Raw genomic sequence first — 22,371 nt, 5'->3', positions numbered from 1 at the left:
AAATGCCTGGATTATGCCTAAGGCAGACCGGAGGAGAGCGGTATCTGCTGTTTGCATGGGTATTTCAGCAAGGAAACGCTCACTGCCAGAACCATCACCAGGAACAATTTCGCACTAACGTAATGTTCAATAATAAATACTGAATTAGGGCAGTAATGATTTAAAGTGGATAATTTTATTTTCATAACCTGCCGACTTGTGGTGGTACGTGTAAACCGTGGTATTGTAAGTAGGAAATGCATCGATTTCGGTAGGGGCGGCGTTTTGTCTGACAGCTTGTTTTATGCCATTAATGTTGAATTTGGTGCCCGTACTGTTCACTGCATACATGCTGATGTTAAGAGACTGCGAGGATAAAACTGCATGCCGTGGCGCCCGACTTTCACTCGTATTGACAAAGGCCAGTGAATGACAGTAAAAAGCGCATCTTTCCGTCCCGAAAAGCATCGATCCCACGCTAGAATAAGTCAGTGCGTTTCAAAGTGAAATAAGTCCGTGAAATAACTTTTTGACTAGTGACTCTTTCCTGTACGTATCTAGCATTCACTTTGTTTACGTCGTATTCCTATTTGTTAGTCAAACATTGGCTTGTGATGCATGTGGACTTGCCTCCGACTAAATAATGCAGGAGTATCGGCCGAAATCACCGTTACTGTCGTATCGCTTCACTTTGTCAACATCCCGTATTTTAAATCTTTTGTGACTCGCACGGTGTCACTCCATCTTATTTAAAATTTCATTGTCATCATAAGGCACAAACAAAGTGAACACAGTGCCACACCTAGTACTGATAATAAGGGGCGTGTGTCTTATTATTACATCACAGCAGCCCCCGTGGGGGTTGGGGAAAGGGTGGATTGGGTGGGGGGATTACTATTTCAACCCACTCAAGGAGCTCGTAAATTTTAAGAGGAACAAAACAGCATTTCTACCCAAGTCATGTTGTTTATGGCTTCGTGACCTTCTAAGAACTTCAGCGCAGTGGCCTGTGACGATATGCTAATACTGTAAATTCTGTATGGCGGGAGCAAGCTGGCAGGCTTTATTCCAGTCTATTCTTTACGGGAGCTGGTGAGATTAACTTTTGCCAAATGTCTGCTGTTCTTACAGATATCTGCATGTAAACCCTAATATATATTAAACAAGCGTGATTCAAGGCCACTATGCTTGATGCGGCATTTACCTTAAATTGTAAATTTTTTCTGTGTGAAAGAATTTTTCTGTTCTTTCTCGATTTTCTATAAAAAAAAAATCACCGTTATTATCCTTATAAATGCATGCTGATCACAAACTTAAAATAGATACGGAAGGTGCAACCTTTAGTTTGAAGCATATGAATAATTGTAAAGGGGTGGTATGATTAATTCTTTGCACTCTGCAAGCCACGTACCCATGAAAAATGTGATGGTAATGTGCTAATTGGTAGTGATTTAAAAATAAAAATCAGTCCTTTCATTTTTTTTAGCAAAAATAGTAGAGATAACTTTGTAGATGGTTTTAGGAGGTATCTGACCGCATCATCTGGCACTTCTTCTGCAGTTCTTTGCTGTCCCCATAAATCTCATCATGCCACCTTTAAATATGATTCTGTGTGTCTCTGTGTAATAGCTGGCTGACCCAACCCCAAAAAGTTAGTAATCCCCAGTCTTAGTCTTAGGAGCTGGACCTATTCAGTTGGAGTTTTTGCACTTGTCATTTGTGAACGAGTGCAGGACTGATCAATACAAACACTTGTTGAAACAGCACGACTGAAGAGCTCAAGAGCCTAGCAGATTCACAGTCAAACGTGTGGTCAGCTCTTGGCTTAACTTTGTATTTTACATTTTGAACATGAACATCATATACGTTTGTCTAATCTTATTGTAATGCAAAGCTTATGCATACAAATACTGCATGTCCACTGTACTCATTTAACCCATAAAAGAAGACTCCTCTTCCTTACAGTATCTCCTTTCCCAGTAATATTAGCTTGACTACAAAGACAATGCTGGCATTTAAACAGCCAGAACAGTTTTACAAGTCCAGCTTATGCACGATTGCCGACTTGTGTAGTACTGAATTTTGTATGGCAGGGCTCAATAGTTTGTCTCATAAGCTTGGAAGACATTGATAGTCTGCAATGCTCAAAGGTCCTCACATTTTACTCTAAATCAGATTAATGACCTTGTGGAACAGACTGACATGAGCTGAACTTGCTCTGCTTTGGAAACACTGGTATCTATGATCCCCTTTTGCTATGCTGCATATAGGGCACTTTCCCATTGCACCAGGTGCTGTACTTTTGGTACTTCAAGAAAGCACCAAAGGTACGGTTCTCCAAGCTGGAGTAAAAACTGATACTGCCCCTAAATGGCATAACAACGCAAGGCAGGGTGTTTTGTACTGAATTCTAAAAATGCGTACATATATTATAGTGCAGGCAGGATGAACTGTGATGCTAATACCAACATCACATGTTATGCACATGCAATTCTTACATTGCGAGTCAGCAGGATTAGATCAGGCTTTTTCATACCTTCAAATCTGTCAGTTTAAGTTTCGCTAAAACATTTTTACTCTATCATAGGAAGAAAAACTTAGCAAGTTTAGCAATTTTAACGATTATTCTTTTTGAAGATTATCTAGTGCATGTTTAAAACCAGTTGACCTCCACTGCTTTTGCATGAGGGCTGCATTCATTCTCTGAGACAGTCACAATCATTTTCATCCTTGCTGGTTAAATCAGTCCTAGATTGGTTTGTGAGAAATTTGTTTTACTCCGTCTTTGCTTTATAAATACACCAATGTTTATTACAACAAAATTACATCAAGATATTTGAAATTTGTCCAATACGGTGATGCCATATTATATTATATAAAATATAATTTTCTCTGTCATGTCATCCTGATCTTGTATCTCGTCTTCCAACCACATCTCAATTAAGGCTTCAGTTTCTTCATTTGTCAACACATCCATCATTATTACTTTAATTTTTTTTATAGTGTTTATCGTTCGTTTCTGGGTTTGCAACTTCTTCAAGACTGTGGTTATATTGTGTTTAAGAGGCAGGCTATTTGCATAACCAATCAACACAGATAGCGTTTCAATTCCCACCCCTAACTACTGAAGTATCAAAGAAGTGCTCCACTTGGTTTGGCATTTTAGGTACTAGAACTTTTGATACCGGTACTTGACCGGAAGTTAATATAAAAGGGAAAGTACCGAAAGTGCCGTACTTGGTGCGGTGGAAAAGTACCCATACATGGGCAGCATCTTCTGAGTGGCGCTGACTTTGCAAGCTGGTTTCACTTTATCTTAAATGGAGGGTGGAGATGAGGAGGGTTGCCTAGGGTGACACATGGGCTTCCACCAACACTGACCATTCCCATGTACATCCCAGAAGAAAGTACTTCAATCTTTCAGACTTTTTAAGTCGATCACAACAGTGAACACCCCCACCCCCCACCCAGCTGGCAAAGTATACCCGGTACCGGACATCAACTTTTACCGTAACAGCCCAATAGCTTGCCAGATTATTTTCTTTCGTAAAAGTATCTTTCACTGTTAATAACGTTGGAGACCACTGATCTAGACCATTGTAGAAAATAGTAGGGGGGGGGGCTCTGACAGCTGAAATAGCCGGGGGCTGCTGACCATGTGAATGTGTCTCTGCATGAATCTGTCTGCCTTTCTTCCTAGACCAGAATAGGAGAGTCTCAGCTCCACCATGATTTGAAGCCTGGATGGAGGGCTTAGCAGTCTGTGTGTGGAACTCACGGAGAGCCGCTATCATTTCAATTCAATTTATGTAGCGCTTTTCAGAACAGTCGTCCCCAAGGCACTTGACAAGTGTGTGTGGCAATCCATTACTCTGATTTTATCATGCACACAACAGGATGTTCTTGTGGACAATGGTACAGACCTGTTCTGATCAAGAACACATTGCCACCGATGTGGGGGGCCACCCCTGCCCAGGCCGGAAGAGGAATCCATGGCTTCCCTCAGGCTTTTCTGCCGAGCCATGGCTGGCGTGCCATGCAGTCATGTTGCCGTGAGATCATTTTGTCCTGCATCATTCCAGAGTGTTCTCCCGTAGCCCTAAAGCATCACGCACGCACCTGTTCCTGCTTACACAATCCCAATAAAATGACATGCATATATATATTGACTCACACACGCAGTGCATATAAGCACACATGTAGACCCTCAATCTGCCCCCCCACCCTATCTTGCCTATGCATGCCTCCTGTCAAGCTGAAGAGGGTCATCTCCCCCAGTTTTCCTTTTACCCTGTAACAATGTAAGACATGAATTTTAATATGTATCAGGTCTGATGGGAAGCTTGTCACTCCAACAGCTGTAGGTTGTCGGCACGATGAGCTTCACTGATCCGTAACTGGGAAACCTTCCAGATAGCCAGAACCATGAAAAGGTAGGATATCGGACTCCTGGATTTAGATGTAATTGTTTTGAACAGTGTGCAGGAGGACAGCTGATTCCCACATTCCGGAGATAAGCAGCTGCAGATGCAATGCATTCAGGCATGGTAGGCGGCCATAGCGTGTAGCTGCACGACGGGGTGCCCTCGCAGGAAACGAATCAAGTGCCCTTGGGAAAGGATAGCAGATCCTCTCTGAACTCTCACAGCATGATTAGCCAGCATGTTTGCCCCTTTGTTTAGCTCCAAGGCGACTGGCCCACCTCGTGAAACAATGAACACTCAAGGACACCAAGAGGTTGAAACTCTGGATTCTATTAATGGTGGAGGGTCACGCACAGTTTCTGCTTGTTCTGACTGTCTGGTATTACTGTGTTATGCATGAACTTTCTTGAATTTAGTTTATGCTTTAGGCAGCAAGTTACACTAAACAGCAAGTAAGGCTGGATGGGTTTTTTGGAAGGGATCACCGGAAATGACATTATCATCTGACTGCTGATAATATGACAAACTTGAAATTAATGTTATCATGATTTTTTTCTTCTGATAACTTAAGAATTTCAGTGTGTATTAAACATACATCTACGTACATTTCAGTCATAGATACATGTCTGTGGTAATAGTCTCTCCACGCATGGCCTGTTAAAAGCATTTTATTTGATTATATAAAACCACATACAGACAACGGACCGTATGTTCCTCCAAGAAGATTTTTCTAATTACTTTGTCTTCCAAGTAGCTAATGATGAGTGGCATCTGTAGAAGCAAGATTTGTTTTATCGCTTCAGCAGTATTAGGTCACAGTCAAAATATGATCCAAGATAATTCAAGACATCTGGTCATTTAGTAATGCGTTGGCTGCTTGTAGCGATTTCTACCAAATCCATGTTTCCTGCTTTATCTCTAACACTTTGTTTTCACTCCAAATCTTCATTAAGTCTTGTGAGCCAGCAACCATCTTCGGAAATGATCCCTCACTGGGAATTGTGCTGACAGGGTCTGTGGGCCACACAAAGGCTTGTAATGGCTCATTGGAGCAAGTAGGCTTTATCCAGCAAGGCTAAGGTCCAGGAAATGAGCGCGCTGATATCTTGATCTTTGACAACAAACTCTGCCACTATGGTTGTTGAGGTGCCAGTCTTTGTTCTTCTTATAGATCCCAGCTCCGTTTAAGTTCACTGGAGCTAATCCCTGGAGGCTATAGTGATCCATGACTCACCAGTTTCCACGTAACTCTACAGATTTCCAGTGGGTTGCCGAGATACGGATTTTGCCATTCCTGCCTGGCAGAGGAAAAAAAAACCATTTGCAAATATCTCATCTTGTAGGAATGATTGTGCGGCTCTGTTTGTTATGCTGAAACAGCCACAGAAATTAGATGCCAGAATGCACAGAGAGATTTTTTTTTATTCATTTGATGGAAGGAAGTGTATGCATTTTCAGTAGCAAGTGAAAAAACAAGTGAAATTTTTTACACATTAAGCTCGGTACTTAAAAGTGTGTGACTTTTGGGATAGTGTGGTGAATTCTTAGTGTTAAATAATGTAAAATGTAAAGTTATGATACATAAATGTATCATAGAGTTTAAGGGGGGATGCGTGACTCGATATGTTATGATGCTGTCCTTTGATTGGAAGGCCACTGGTTCAAATCCCATCGTCTGCAGAGTGATGTCACCATTGGGCTCCTGCGTAAGGCCTTCAACCCCCAGTTGTTCCATGGACAGTCTGACCCTGCCTTCTCAAAAATGATTGTAGCTTTGGATAAAAGTGTCTGCTAAATAAATAAAAATATAAGGGAATACATTTTTTAAAGAAGTGTTTTGGGAGTTTGCCACTCTCCTCTTTTCAGCTATAATCCTCAGAAATTGGAGGGGCTGTTTATGTTGGCTTATGTTGAATATTTTGATTGTTTCACTGTACCTTTTTCAAGAAAGATCCATAAAAAAGCATCGCGTCTCAGCAGATGGCTGCTTAATCAGTCTGGATCCAGGTCCAGCATTCTGCCTATTGCTTCCACTTATAGCTGGAAATTGCCCAATATTCAGAAGGATTTAATATCTACGTAAAAATCCCCGCATCTTCTCCATTGTTGTGTAATGTTTCATAAAGTCACACGGCTCCTGTTCCAGTAACTGCGTGCAGATAGCCAGCATTAGTCAAGGAGCAGCGATGGAGCACGGCCGTGACTCATCACCGCCACCGAGGATGCGATTCACTAGCCCCGCTGTCGTTCGCGGTTCCTGCAGCACCGCCTGAGAATCTGGCCGCCTGCCAGGCCTGTGTCCGTTTGCTGCGATAGCCTGCCACGCTCCCCGCTAGGAGATTCCAATGGCAGACAAGCTAATTAAGCGGCAGCGAAGACCCAGTGAGCAGCTCAGTCTTGGCCGGCGGGAAGCATTGCCTTCGGAAGAACGGCGGGTGGCACGGGCTATGGAACAAGATTTTTGGTATATGAATATATGTGAATTAGAGTTTGATGTGTTTCTCAGCACTCTGCCAGTATTTCGTGACCTACTTATATCTCGATTGCTTTCTTAAAGGGTCATATTTTATGTAAGGCAAACATTAATACTCTTCCAGTAGCAGTAATACGACGGCTCGGTGCACTAGCGTGTCAGTGCCTCCTCCCCCTGACTCATCCCTTTCCCCGCAGGTTATGCCACCCCACAGGTTGACTGGCAACCCAACTGTGAAAGAAAAGGGCTGATCCAACCACCCTCCCACACCAGTTGCCGCCTTCCTGTGTCCCCATGGCAACAGGAGGCCACGCTCTCGAGAAGGACGTGGTAATCAGCCTACAGGTAAAAGCATGCACTAACTCTCCTCAAACATGCGCAAAATTTCCCATCTACAACTCCTGCACACAAGGACCCCTGCCATCGTGCATCATTACCGGAACCCTCGGCAAGGCCGACATAGCCGCGGTGCTCATGGTGACTATTTAGAGCGACTGAAATATCCTTAATTAAACCCAGTTGCTATGGCGTGTCATGGCAACAGTTGACAGATGCCCAGTAACATGTAGTCAGAGCAAGGCGCTGTACAGCACGTGCTGCCTTGTGCACGTGAGGACCACGGCATGGACTCCCGTGCCCCTGGTGTCTGCTTGTCACCAGCAATTCTGATTAAACTGAACGATGTTGTGAGGAATCCGGGGTTGTTGGGTCTAACATGGCGCGAAATGCTAAGATAATGGTGCTGCACTCAGTGACCTTGCGTTAGCTGTCTCCCAGGCATGTAACAACAGCTCTCACGTACATTACTGGATCTGACCATTTCCTGGTGTGTCAAACAGGGTAAATACAATCTCTCTCTTTTTGTTTTTAAAGAACTTTCTATCTGTCTGCCTGAATCTGTGGCGGTTGTACTCTAATGGAGCATGACGATTTGAAATATCCATCTCTTTATGCTTAAACTGTGTTATTGTGATAGGAACAAGTAATGTCTTACAGATTTACTCCAACGTGTTGTTAAAGGCAGTTTTTGGAAATTGCCTGTACTACTATAAAAAAGGTTTAAGTGATGCATAAAAGAATATGTTTGTGAGTATGAAACTTTATTGTAACAGGATTCATGGCAGTAAATAATAATCCACGGCTTTCACATCATAATTCACATCTTACCTGTAGGATTCTATAAGTACCTTTCCACGACAAACAAGCAAGAAAGGCTTGTCCCCTTTGTTGACATTCGTTTATATAATACCTTTGGGGCAGGTATGACGATCGTAAATGTTCTTAAATGAGTTGGAGGTGCGTGCCAGTTAAGATCTAAGGTGCAATACGCCATTGCATTCTGATTATGTAGCGAAGTATTCCCTGGGAAGCAAAGAGTCTGAAAATCAGAGGCTTTTATGTTCTACTGCTGGCAGTGCCTTTCATTACCCCTGCTGAAAGCAAGCAGTCCATATAAAGGGGATAATTTTGTGAAATGTACAGGACAGTGGCTAAATTATGGCAATAATTGAGGTAATAATTTAGTATTACAAGAGTCCCGGTTGCCTATGTAAAAAAAAATTAAAAAAATAATGCATGTCATGTATGTCGATAATGAACAATCAGCCATGAATGCATTTCCGGAAAGATGAGGCAAATAAGTGAATGCAGGCTGTGTAGTGGGAATTCTCTAATTGCTCACGGGGTCAAATCAAACAACTCCCTTTTCTGTCAGGTAGTGGAAAAGTCAGTGTCAGCAGGAATTGATTAATGATGGGAGTTACACTGGCTACGTGGCAAAACTGAGTTTCTTTAATGGCTGTCAAAGCATGCTGAGGTGATCTGAGGCATACGGATGAAGAAGAAGCCACCTTGATGTGGGCTGATGGGTGGGTGACAGCTGTAAACAGGCCCTACTTTTCTTCCAGACCTCAGGGCACCTCAGATACATGTCTGAGACGCAATGATTCACAACTCACACATGGACACCATGTTTCCAAGCAATCTGGTCATGTTGCTAAGCTTTATGTTTTCGGGTCAGAATGTGCCAATTTTGAAATAGGACAGGTAATGACTGTATGAAATAGTGTACAGACTTAGATATACTTAACACAAATATTTACCCAAAGTCCCACTGCTTTTTGAAGATGAAAGATCTTGGCCAAGATATTGACCAAGTATGTTAAAAAATATGATCTGTCTTGGTGAGCATGTCCAGGTATAACAAGGTATTTACAAGTACAAATGCATGAAAATTTACATATGCTTTTAGCACTAGACTCTGTACGTACGTACAGACTCTGTAAGTACTACAATAAGTTTTTCTTTTCTGCAGGAAATATGGTGGGAAAGCATAGGGGCGCATGCATTATAGGTTGCTATGGTGAATGTGCTGCCGCACAGCCAGGCTTTGTTGGCTGAATGTCGTCAGCACGAAAGATTGGAGGCACTCGAGTTGGCCTGAGAACCAACATTTGAATAAGTGAATAAGTCAAATTCACCCAAATGAGGGTGTCACAGAGACCCAGATCGTGTGTCTCCTGTGATTTAAATGGCAGGCAAAGAGAATTCCCAAATAATTAGAAAGCAAAGGAAGTTTCCAGAAAACATGCAATAAAACCTTACTAACACTTTACTTGATGGGGCACAAATAATATAGTGTTATAGTATTGCTTATATATGAATTAAAAAAAGTTACATGCTGATCTCATTAATTGATCATTAATTAATCATGACACATGTTTTATCGTCAGCAGTTACTATATTTGTTTCTATATCGTTTGTAACTACTGAAGGAGCTATTAAGGTAAGTAATGAATAACAAGGTGAAATACTGATCATGTTTGCTCATCTTCTCATATATTCGTTCGTGATTTGTTCATAATTTGTACTTCAGTAGTAACTGAGTTATTACTGAGTATTTGTGCCCAGTCGTAAAGTGTTACCAAAACCTTTCATTTACTGAAATTAGGTCTAATAAAACTGAATACCTAACCTTTGGCATAGTTCTTCAACTGGCCACGATATTTTCAGCTATCATGGAGCTCATTAAAAAGTTTATTTTGGGAATGTGAATCTTTACTGTTAAAATATATCGGAAATACATGCTATTTTTATGGATGGGGGGACAGGGGTAAATATAATTAACTTCTGTTCCAAATGTTCTTAATCACAGTTAGCTTAACTATAAATATGCTTTTTGATAGACTTCACTAATCTTTTCAAGGAGCCATCTTCATTCTGTGATGGACATGCACTATCTGGAAAATATTACTGTATCCTGGAAAGGAACAATGAGTGGGACCACAGGGAAATGATTAGTTGCGATGGTGGGTAATTTTAAAATAAAGTATTTTAATAAATAAATGATGAATGATGGGAAAAGAATGCCTTCAAATTTATTTTAGCCAATATGTCATTTTTCAGACAGCTTGGCTCAACCATGCCTGACTAGCGACAGCTCGACAAAAATGATTTCTTTTCGTAGATTCACAGCACTGCCGAGCTCAACAATGGTTTGCTGGGCTCTGATAGTTGCTATGGAGAGAAACAAACAAAATTCCAGAGAAAATTTCAAGGAAACAGAAACAAGTAATTAGCTGGTGACGGATGTTTGGTCTCGCAATAAAAGATTTCTGTGTTTTTAAGGTGTCATAATTCTCGGTATTGACTTAGAATCCAGAGGCAAGAGGACTGTGAGATAAGTACATGTGGGTATTTTCCCCACTATACAAATGAAACTTTGATGCTCTTTAAATAAGACAGATATCCTTTTTCTGACTGTGCCTTAGTCTTTTTCTCTTTCGTTGCTGTTCCCAGACCATATATATATATATTTAGAAACATTTTATGGCGTCATATTTTTTCCTGAATAATGCGAATTTAGGGTTGAGGCTCATGGGTGTGGATGACAGGTTCCAGGCCTCATCACGCTGTTTTTGCTGCAACATCATGACACTCTTGGAATCCGCACTCCGCCAACAGGATGGTGAAAGAGACTGCCTCTCTCTCAGCAGCCCCCTAGAGCTTCCTACAAGCCATCGTCAGACTGACAGTGTGTCTTCATTAGCCGGAAATGTTTTGATGTCACAGATGTCAGACCTGCGATTTTGTGAGAGGTTCTTTATTGCCACAGTGTCATCACAGCGTAGTAGGTTTCCCAGGATGTCAGGACAGTGGTTTGGAGTCATCGCATCAAGTGGCCCCTCCTGTCAGAACTACTCTGAGTCTGTCTCCCATGAATGTTAACTTGATTATTCCATTGCCTGGTTGTTATATTGACATCAGCTGGTTGCTGACATCCAGACACATTTTGTTGCGTCGGTAGCTGTGCTCCCATTAATGTTTTGTGTAAATCATAAGCAAATTGCTTATAAGTGAAACTGCTAATACGGTGTGTTTCCATTAATGGATGTCATATGGATACTTGCCATTTATCATTTTGTGAGATTAAAACCCATGGCTCATACTTCAGCGTGGAGCGGACTTTCCCAGTTAGCAACTCTAAGAGAACTAATTATCATGTCACATGCATCTAATTTGTAAATTCTGTTTCCAGAATTTCCAGGTTTTTTTTTTTTTTTTGACTCAGGCTATATTTGTGTTTTTTTTTCCGAAATTTGCCTATTTTCTTGACGGGACATGAATTATGTAGAAGTACACACTGACTTAATGCATTAATTAACCAGTAATTAAGTGTTTGTTAAGTACCAAACCCATGTTCATTCATCATTAATCAATTTTGACAGTTCATGTATTTCATGGGCAAACCTATATTAGTTCATGATTTGTTCTTGAGGAGAAAATGAGTTAAGTGATTTTTGCCTCCTCATGAGAACTTTTCCCATTATTAACTAAATAGTCAACTATTGACTAATACAGTACTTGAATGGAATAAATGAACTGTCATGATTTATTAATGATGAACGGGCATTAGTTACTGGTTAAGTAATGCATTAACTAAGCATGTACTACTACATTATTTTGTCTCCTGAAATAAAGTGTTATATTTTTCAGTTCACATTTTAAAAATGTCAAAATTTAGGTCAGTAGAAAGGCCACTAGATCAGGCACAGCCAGACTTCATCAGGGTAACACTGGGCTTTTGTTAAAGCATGTGTGAAGCCCTGTCGATGTGCGTCCTCTGAAAATCACTCCGTTTTGGTTGCAACCCTGTGCTGCAAGACAAGGATACTGAGCCTGTAGCATAAACAATAACAGAAATGATCTTCTAACAATGATACAAATGATGCCTGTAGTGTTTCTTTCCAGAAACCTTGCAAATTTGGTGATGTTGCAAATCGGCATCTGGTGAAAAACGATTTTGTTTTTTTTATATATAGACCAGAATGTCTTCATAAAAGCCTGTAAAACAGTGTGTTTTCCCTTCCCTGCCACCATGCTGTTGTGTGATGGAGATGAATCCTGACAGACTGTTCCACAGCCCCAGTTTCACCCAGAATCTGGCCTCGGGAAGACTGGAGTGCACAGGTGTTGTTTGCACATGAATGCCCCCCCTCCCCCCCCCCAACCATCCTTCGACCTTCTGTTTTTCTACAGTACAGATGGGGCTGCTTCTGTCTGCCTCCCAAAGTTCTAGAGGGGGAGCAGCTCCCTGAAATTGCTTGGGTTTTTATTCTGTTTGTGCGCTGACATGACGCACAGGTGTGGGAAGTCATGCAGATTTTTGCATACACATTGCAGTTGAATTCAAGCGCAATTTTGTCAGGTTGCCTGATGTATTAATTTCGTCCATTTGAATCATTTGTACTATGAGCAAGATGAAGTGCGGGTAGGGTTACCAGATGTGGTGAGATGAAAAAGGATATGCTCTGTCGCTCACAGAATCTCATAAATATAAAGCTTTTAATTGATGTCAACTTCCGGAAACTTTCGGGAAGTTGACGTCACTTGTGAGCAGTGTGACACATGGGGTTGTGCATATCATTCAACTTTTTAAGTAAACATGTGCCCAAGCCTTGCAAACGCTGTAATGATACTGAGTAGCTGTCTACTGTGTTCTACTGTAACTTGCAACATTGGGTCATACAGGTTGCAGAGCTAAACCCAGACACACTGTCGATTTCTGAAGAACTGCCCCGATGTCTGGACAGGAAACCATGATGAGGATCAAGTGTCCGGGGAAGCCGGATGTATGTTAACCCTTTAGTGCAGGTGCTTTGAATGAATTTTTGTTTTCGGTGTCAGGCACATTATGGTTTTTAAGCCCCGGCTATATGCAAAGACATAAACATCCCTCGTTCATCTTCTGTTCGGAACAGAGGCGCATTTCAAAGGTTGTACGGATTGTAGTAAAATGGAGTGTAAAGATGAGTTCAAAGTCAATAGTTGAATAAAGATGAAAGAGCACTCAAGTGCAACAGCGCATGCCTAATGAAAAGGCAGGATTTTATTAATTCATGTAAAAACAGGGGGCGCATTCTACAAAGAAGAATGTTTTATTTCCCGTCAGTTAAAGATGCCTCATAACCACGTTACCTTTGCTGCCTTGTTGGCCATCTGTTGTGTTAATGATTAAGCTCCTTTATGGGAGTACTAGTAAAATCTGAATCCCGCACACTATTTTTAAGGACTATTTACCCTGACTAGCGGTTACGAGATGGACGGATGCAGCCATTCACAAATGACTTGTTGAACTGCAATTTGGCTGCATGGTAACTATCCTGCTGTAGGACACATTTTTTTTTCACCAAGGACATTTACATGTCTGAGGAATTAGTTCTTGAGCATGGTCAGATACTTCTCACACACATGCATGTACACACACACACACACAGCTACGCACACACGCACATGTACATACAGTACTGTGCAAAAGTCTTAGGCAGTCAAAAGAAATATTTTAAGATATTTATCTGTGTAATAAATATACTTTTGCTCAAAACAAAAAACACAATTTAGCATTAGAATATATGCCTAACACAATAGCTACTAAAAATAATTTCTTCTGTTCTCGCAGTTACTGACATATCTAGTTGGATGGCTAGATGAACACCGCTTGAGTTCCGAAACCTCTCCTCAGGGGCACCCCTGTTATTCCATTCCTTAATTTAATTTAATAGTTAAAAAAGCCAATGATTAGCAATTGATTAGCTATATGAGGTGTGGAAGTCATTGAATAAAAAAATGTATGGGTGTATTTGGATGGTTGCTGCAAATACAGGTGTCATATTAGCAAAAGTATTGAAATGGTGAAGCAAACACATTTTAATAGGCATAATAACATAGTTTTACACCAACAGTTTGTGTTGTTAAGGTTGGAAAGTGGTCACACTCTCTGGATATCAGTGGATATCAGATTTTCATCGGATCATCCTGCCTCCTCTGTTACACAATATGGCAGGTATATCGGGGGGTGCCTGCCAGTCGCAGTCCGCCGCATCAAAGGCGCACATTGCGTATCTACGCTCCCATATCTGGATTCTCGTTGCCTGTCACGTGGGGCCCGCTTTCCCCAGCTGGAGTGTGACATTTCCTGCGACGGATCTGAGCCTCCTCGTGGCCACCGCCTACTACACCCCCATCAGCCCCGCTGGCCTGTGCTGCTTTCAGAAACCTAGATAAAAGAGGTCCGGACTCGGGGCAGGGTGCAAACAGCAGGCCTGTCATCACTGCACATGACACACAGCAGGAAACAAAGGCGGGGATGAGCTGAGAGGGCCGTCTCCCATGATGCAGTGCGCTTACCTTTATCAATGGGAGAGTCAGCCTTCACACAGGATCTGCACCCCTGCAGACACCAGTGCCTTAATGTCTGTCCTAGCTCACATCGGCTTGCATAAACATGTATATCATGCAGTCTCCAAATGCTAGCATTTCTCTTTAGACATCTTCCCTCCCCAGGGATGTATAAAGAGGTGCGGCCACCTGGGCACTTGCTCTACCTGAAAGCTGATTGGCCACCAGAGTTTCCCTCCCTATTCAAAACACGTCATTGGCTAATGATTAAGTTGGCCCGCATGTATGAATTACGGCCCCTCTTATGCTCCCACCTTTCATAAAAATCATGGTATCACCCCTTCATCTCCCTGTCTGCTGTGGTGTTGATTGACCTGGTGAGACACAGTTGTTGGAAAGTAGTTTACCTTTTGGACATCAAAAATTTCTCCAGTCAGGATTTTTGAGGTCAGTCACTGAATGCCAATCACTGGAATCAAAATTGGCCGATACTAAATGCCGATCACTTTTGCTGCACACAAAGGCATGTCTCATGTATTTTGTCATCTGATTGGCTCTTCTGATCTGCCTTTATAGAGAGCTCTGATCCAACTATTTAGAATGAATATTGGCAGATCATGATCAGTGGTTAATTAATAGGAACGTCTCTAATTATACATCATCCGGAAAATCAGTATTTGAGAAGGGTCATGTTAAAGGCAGCCAGTCGAGTAATTAAGACTGAAAATCAGCTGATTTCAATAGTTGCCGATCAATCGGAGCATCTCTAATTCTCGTATTGTGACTTGTGGTCTAGACCCTGCCTGTGGAGGAGGAGGAGAAAGACTCCGGCGATGGACAGGAAGAAGAGGACTGGGAGAAAGCCCTTTCTGTGGAGAGGTTTGGAGACATCATCTCAGAGTCTGCCAGCACCAACGGTGAAAAGCCTGGTCGCAGCTACAGCGAGACGGACTTTGAGTGTAATTGTCATGGTCGTCTATCTGTTCAGAAATAATGTAGCTTCGTGCTTCACAAACATCTCGGAGAGATAAATGAATAACTCACAGAAGTGTTTTCGATGGAGCTGCAATGGGTTATTGAGAAAACGGTATTCATGTCAGAACAACAGCACTTCCACTATTGCGACTTAAATGAGACGCGTGAATATAACGGTACGGAGTTTGCATGTCCTCTCTGTGTTGGGTTGGTTTCTCCATGTACTCCAGTTTCCTTCAGTTCAAAGACATGCAGTTTCGTGAATTGTGTCTTCTGGAATTCTATCAATCTAAAGCCATGTTTGCTTGCATATCATCAGCAATAAGCCCACAGTCCTTTTGATCAGGTATTGGCTGCACGAGTGAATTCATAATGCAAAGGAAAGGCTGTGGAATGTGCCTGAAATCGAGAGATGGCTGGAAATTAAACTACAATTCAGGAACAACATGAGGACCTAAGCTTTAAAGACACCCCATACTTGTCTGGATTTCAAAGCCAAACTAAAAACGGAACCCTTAAGGCTCACCTCAAACACGACAGGGGAAATACTTAAACATTTATGATTAACATACACCCAATAAATATGTTCAAAGCTCAGTGTTTTTTGTCCTAGCAGCTCAGTTCCAAATATATCTACAGGTGAGGAAAGATGTTTTCTGGGGGTAGGGTCTGCTGGAAGGTGTTGCCGGAAGTTTATGTCTGGTTATTCTCTCCTGTAGACCACAGACATACATTCCACCACATCCACCACCCATTATCCAGCCACCTGCCACCCCCAGTGCGGTTCCGGAAGAGGGCGCTCAGCTCTGATCGGCGCAGGAAGAAGAAGCGCAAGAAGAGGAGGACCTCCATACCTCCCTCCGAGTTCACGCCCACCATTCACGAGGTGGACGAGGAGGAAGCGGAGTCCGACGGCGAGGGCCAAGGGGAGGCGGTGACTCCGACGCAGCTGGAGGATGAAGGCCTGAAGGTAGACCTGGAAAAGAGGGCCAGGATTGCATCCAAGAGTGACACTTTACTTAAGGCTGTCATCTATAATGCATTATAGATACCTCTATAATGCATTATAATGGCCTGTAAAAGGATTAATATTGACAGTCATAAGGCATCATAGTGTTGATTATGCTACCTCCTAAGCTCCAATGAAGCTCTCATCTATAACACACTATAGATACTTTCATAATGCATTATGATATTAGAATGAAGGATTCTTTGTACTGTATTATGAAGGTATCTATAGTGTTTTATAGATGAGAGCTTCATAAAGCATTCATAATGCATAATAAATATGCCAATATTACGTTATGCCAAAATATTTATACCCATGTTTATAATGCTTTATGAATGCATTGTAATTCATTATGGATGTGTTCATTGATTCTTATAGATGTGGCATTCATTGAGTTACCGAAATATTTTATTGGTCTCTTAGAAAATTTCCAGTCTGTTTTAACTCGCTTGTGTTTGACTTTGTTTAGCAGGACCCAATGATTCAAATTAATTATGAAACTGAATATAATTGTAAATTGATCTAAATTAATCCAGGGATTGAGTAGAGTGTGGAACAGCCACCCTGAGGCACACAGTGAAATTAGGTGCTTCCAGCAGCTTCCCTGCTGGGCTTCCCTCGCAGCTCCTGACCCCCTTCTACAAGAAACAAATGAAACAATTACTGGCAGTTGTTTATACTTATAGTGCTGCAGATGTTTAGCTTTCGACTATTTGTCTTGTCTTGTTATGTCCACCAGAGGGGGCCAGTGCTCTTTAAATCAAGTGGATACAGTCTTGTGATCTAGCACAATCTCAGTTAAATCTCTATCATTATCACAGTTGTGTTTTTAATGCACTTTATTTTGAGTGTGACATGAGAATTTGAGAGTTGATCACGTGCTACAGGTTAAGATCATTAAAGGTGTTGGGTATCTACACTATCTACAAGAGCTACACAACAGCTGCAATACATACATTTCTTCTGGCTGCACCCTTTATTGGTCCCCACACCTACTACTCCTCTGGCTGCATCACACGGCTTGGTGAGCTGTTCTGGCATCTGGCAGTCATCTGCCTTGTCTTTGCAGTCCAGCCTAAGAGATGATGAGGACCTTGTGCTGCCCCTTGCCTTCGCCAGCTTCCATATGGAGAACGAGTGCCTTCCCAGCTCGGATGCAGCCAGGAACACCAATGCGGGCTTGGAGCAAAATGGACAGAGGCGAGACAAAGAGGCCGGCAGTAGGTAAGCCAAGACCAGACGGACCATGCTGAACCATAGCTGTCCAGTCAGTGTGTGTGGAACACCAAGCCTTCTGGCATTTCTCCTGTAGCTACGCAGATGATGATCTACTGGGTACAATTCAATGGGGACAGAGGATTGGATGTAGCCAAACCATGAAGTAATTGGATAAATCAGCTAATTGCTTTCTGCTGCTGAAATCTAGGATATATTACCCCTGTCAGTGTGTAACTTGGGGCAATTATTAAAGTAGCAGCTTAAGTCTTTGTCATATTTCGATATTTAACTGAATATGACTAGATGACAGAAATTTCTGTGCAAATCAATTTGTGGCAACATTAAAACATAAAAAAATGTTCCTTGCACATAGTTATGAACAGCAGCTTCTGACAGTTACAGATTGCTTATAAGATGCAGAAGGATTGGCTTGTGTATGATTCTGTGTTTTAGTTCCCCCTACTGTCCCTGGTGTCTAACAGCACCAAGGATCAAATAGCAGACAGGTTCCCCTTCATTGCCATCAGTTATAAATGGTGCAATTGCATATCAAACTCAGTATCTGAGAACAGCAAATTAGAACAGCATTATATACACACAGCATCTTATAGATCCAGGTCAGATTGAGCTTCTTCAACCACATCTCATTTCCTGCAGGTTCTTGGACATTCTGGAACCTTCTGGAGAGACCACTCCAACCTGGTTCCACAAGAAGCCCATGTGCCGGCAGATGGGGCCCCAGAGGGCTACCTATGACCTGCGGGAGCGTGTCTGCATCGGCAGTATGACCAGTACAGAGACTGCCGTGTACCAGAAGGTGCCCACTGATGAAGCAGAAGCCCAGATGCTGGCCACCATGGACCTGGATGACATGAAGAGTAAGGGCCATCATGGTCTTCTGCACAGGAACCAAGCTATTCTTACTGGTATTCTGTTTTCCCATGGTGCATTGCTCTAATTATAGTTACCAGCAGTTTGGAATTAACTTTAACATACCGGCCTTGCAGTGTATTAGGTTTATATGGTTTAAACCAATTTAGCCGAGGAGGAAGCAAATGCCAGCCAGTTTTGGGAAATACTTTTAAAGTTGGGTTTTATCCGTGGACGTGTCTAGTTATAGAAGCTGACAGGAACGTCCTAACCAGCATCTGAACCCTCAGTACTCCAATCCAGAGACCACTGGCCCAAACCGCCATTCCGCACTACTTCCCAGTAAAATAAAAACACGGCGTGGCAGAGCATCGCATAACAGCGGGTACGAGAACGGTAGCTGTCGACGCACTGTTTGCTTTGCGGACAGTGGGCGCTGGTTCGGAGGGCCTTCTGCTCAGCGGTGAAACCGAATGGAATGTTCTGAGTGGACTCCGCACGCTCATAAATTTGTTTTGGTTGAGAGTGCAGCACCAAGGTCATCTGTAATGCCTTCTATTTGCTGCCTTTAAAGTAAACACTGGCTAAACCACACATTCCAGCAGTCGGAATGTGGGGGCAGAGATCGGGACTCTGTATTTCACTCCATTAAACAGGCTTAGAGATAAGGATGTCCCGCCTTGAGCTGGGGTGGCTTCAAACTGGCAGATACATTGAATTAGAAGTCTGGCCACTTGCTACCGTAGTACATAATGCAGTCCTGATCTAATAAGTTACAACTATTGCCACAGACAAAAATGCCAAGTAGCAAACAACTTGGAAGAGCCAAGGGACTGTTATTTTATTTTAGGATCTAAAAAGTGTTCAAATGAGCACAGTATGTTCTGTTCAGTATTCTGTTCTCTATCAGTAAATGGGTTATTGTGTTGTAAAGCTTTATTCTTTACCTCGGTCTATGTTGCTTTTATGTAGTATTTACCCCCACGAGGCTCTTTCCTGCCCCTTAACTGTACAAGCCTTGATCCATTTCACGTTTGTGCTACAGACTTTTCCCGGGAGGCTTAGTTTCTGCCCTACGTAGCAGAGTATTTGACCCTATTCTATGGCCCAGTCCTGATTCCCAGATGTTGGATGGGGCCGACGTGCTTCTGCTGAAAGCTGTTGGCACTGGTGTAAATCAGCTAAGCTAACTATGCACCAGCTACGCTAAGCGGTTATGGAAGGACTGGGGTGCAGACCAGCATCCCGATGTGGCGCAGTTGAACTGACACATCTGTGAACATAGTGCGTAGCTGTATGCGTCGGACCTGCAGCATGCAAGCGATTCAGCCAAAGTCATCATGGACACATACGTCTGTGTGAGCTGGAATCAAAGAGTTCAGTTTGCTGATTGACTGAAACGAAAATTGCGTTGCCAATTGTTCAATCAAACTCCCTTCACCGATAAATGTGGCAGTACGCCATTTGTTTTGAGACACACGTAAGAGGATAATCATCTTATCACAAGAGCAGGAAATGAACAGTGCAACTTAAGAATCTTCTTAGAAATGCTGTCCCCCTTGCCTTCGTATCGTTTGCTGCAAGACAAATGCATTTTTTTCTGTGTCCTAATTAGTTTGCACTATTGGGCAAAGAGACTTTAAGCTCAGTCAGCTGGCCTCCAGTGATAATTAAAACTAGGGGTTCTGATTGATTATCAGACACTCTGCCCCTGGCATTTCCTGCTTTTACAGAGCGAGAATCATTGACTGCTCAAGTCGCACAGAATTAGTACTAGAACTTGTGTGGGGCTGAAATTGGATTTTTGTTATACCCAGGCCAGAAAAACATCGTACAGCTCTTATCCATTTTCTCTCTCCCCCATAAGAAAAAGCAGTCAGTTTAAAACATTAAAGTGTCAGGATTTGATACTGGATTATGTAAATTAAGCTGAGATATCTTTTTTTATTTTCAGCAACAGAAATTTAATTTGTCACATATTGCATTGATTTACATTCCATTTTAGCATTTTAGCGTTGGCGTGTTTCAGCCTTGAACAGAATTTCTAGAATGTTCTCAGAAACTGATTATACCTTCACCAGTATGAGGATTTAAACTGTTGGGTTTGTGAGAAGAATGTTGTTTCTCCGCTCATTGTGTATGCGTGTGTGTGGGTGTGGTTGTGAGTTCAGACCGGCTGTACAAGCAAAACAGCCAAGTAAAAAATTTTAGGCAATTTAAACAAAAATGTAATTTAGATTTAATTAATAAGCGGTGATATTTAGCTAGGTCAAACGGTTATGAGAGTTACTTAGTTGATTTGCCTGGAAGTCAAAAGCATGTAAAAATGTTCTTTGAAAGTTTGGAGGTCTGAAGAAGGTTTTTTTGTAGTTCTGGCAGCTAATTCAGTTGAATGAGACATTCCAAGATAAGTCCTGGTCAAACATTAAAGAGAGCTCACACACTAGGGACCTCACACGTGGACGCCATTAGCACCACACGCTCTCCTTTTGTAAACCCCTCTTATCTCTTACCATCTGCCTCAGATGAGAATGCCACTAATGGCGTGTAATGCGTGACAATTGGAGGACACTCCTGACTCAAGTCGCGGTCCCCTTTTGCAGCATCGGTCAAACGAGTGTTAGATCAATGGACAATGTGATAGAAACTAGTGCTTGACCGTTCAGACAGCTGACTATCCTGCAGGCCAATCGATCTACTGGGCAGGGTGGAGCTATACCCAAACTGTAACCTACAGTAGCTGTCCCTACTTGTGTCTTTTAGTGTCTCTGCATTGCCCAGTGGATCCCAAAGTGGGATGTTTAGGTTCAGTGTGCTCTCACATAAACTGTCACACCTCTCGTTCTATGCTTCCTCTTCAGTCTTGACACTTTACCTGTAAATAGGACCTAGAGCTTGGACATAACTGCATTTTTCATCCTCGGATTTCGCTCAGTAACAGGACAAGGCGGGACTCTGTATTTTTTCCCTCTGATATAGGTTAAATATCGTTTTTATTATTGAAGCTCTGTTTCCGAGGCAAGGTGGGTGCAGTTGGGTGTAGTTTGCTTAAGAATAATATCAACACCGAAGCAAAAAAGTTTATCAGCTTAATTTATTCCTTTTTTTAAAATAATATTATTATTCTGGTTGTAGCACCAGCTGCGGGATCCCAAATCCCAACAGTCTGTGGACAGTCGTCCTGCTCTTGCTAATATCGGCAATCGACATTCTTCATGGTGAGCTCTGTGAAGCAGCCCTACTGAGTCCGGGCCTAACAGCAAGCGGCACAAGAAGCGGGAACCCTGGATGGTCGAGGCTCTCATTCAGAGATTGGAGGCACCATTCCAGGAGATAATGGAGGTCGGAGAGGAGTCAGCAGATCGCACAGGCTCAGGCCGTGGGTCACTTATAGGCAGGGAGGGACAAAGAGAAAGCAAGTGCAGGGAGGAAAGAAACTTTCTGGAGGGGTTTGAAGACTTTGAGGAGTTTGTGCTGGATTTTGAGGACTATGATCTTTTGGAATCAATTCACACCCACCTGGGCTCAAGTCCAGAACCTTCTCGTAAGTTGTCATTGAAAAGCTTGAGGACATGGATTTGTTTTTTTGTGCTGAAATGTTTAAAAATGATGGCAAGGTCAAGTAATTAGACTGATGTATAGAAGTACCACTATGTGTCCAGAGCAGCCCTTTAGCAATTTCAGTCTCGATCTGAAATAAATTTTGATTCCGAAATGTTGGACATTGTGTCAGGCCATTGAATAGT

General features: G+C 42.3%; 1 protein-coding gene across 10 annotated transcripts in view; it reads left to right on the top strand.

Moving 5' to 3' along the window:
• The window catches only part of LOC125710070 (anion exchange protein 3-like), a 40,071-nt gene that overhangs the window by 220 nt on the left and 17,480 nt on the right, over positions 1-22,371 (top strand). For 4 of the 10 annotated variants that reach the window (XM_048979260.1, XM_048979258.1, XM_048979264.1 and 1 more), the window contains exons 2-6: positions 7,074-7,221; positions 15,350-15,512; positions 16,248-16,498; positions 17,607-17,761; positions 18,413-18,681. In XM_048979260.1, coding sequence (XP_048835217.1) covers positions 7,171-7,221; positions 15,350-15,512; positions 16,248-16,498; positions 17,607-17,761; positions 18,413-18,681 — 889 coding nt within the window. In that variant the 5' untranslated portion in view covers positions 7,074-7,170. Of the gene's footprint in view, positions 1-922; positions 1,072-7,073; positions 7,222-15,349; positions 15,513-16,247; positions 16,499-17,606; positions 17,762-18,412; positions 18,682-22,371 lie in introns of those variants that run through there. The other 6 variants (XM_048979267.1, XM_048979265.1, XM_048979266.1 and 3 more) reach the window with 3 other exon arrangements.

Source organism: Brienomyrus brachyistius, chromosome 16 (assembly GCF_023856365.1).
Source record: "Brienomyrus brachyistius isolate T26 chromosome 16, BBRACH_0.4, whole genome shotgun sequence".
Lineage (NCBI taxonomy): Eukaryota > Metazoa > Chordata > Actinopteri > Osteoglossiformes > Mormyridae > Brienomyrus > Brienomyrus brachyistius.
Note: the sequence above shows the minus strand (reverse complement) of the source record. Positions and strands in the feature narration are given on the sequence as shown.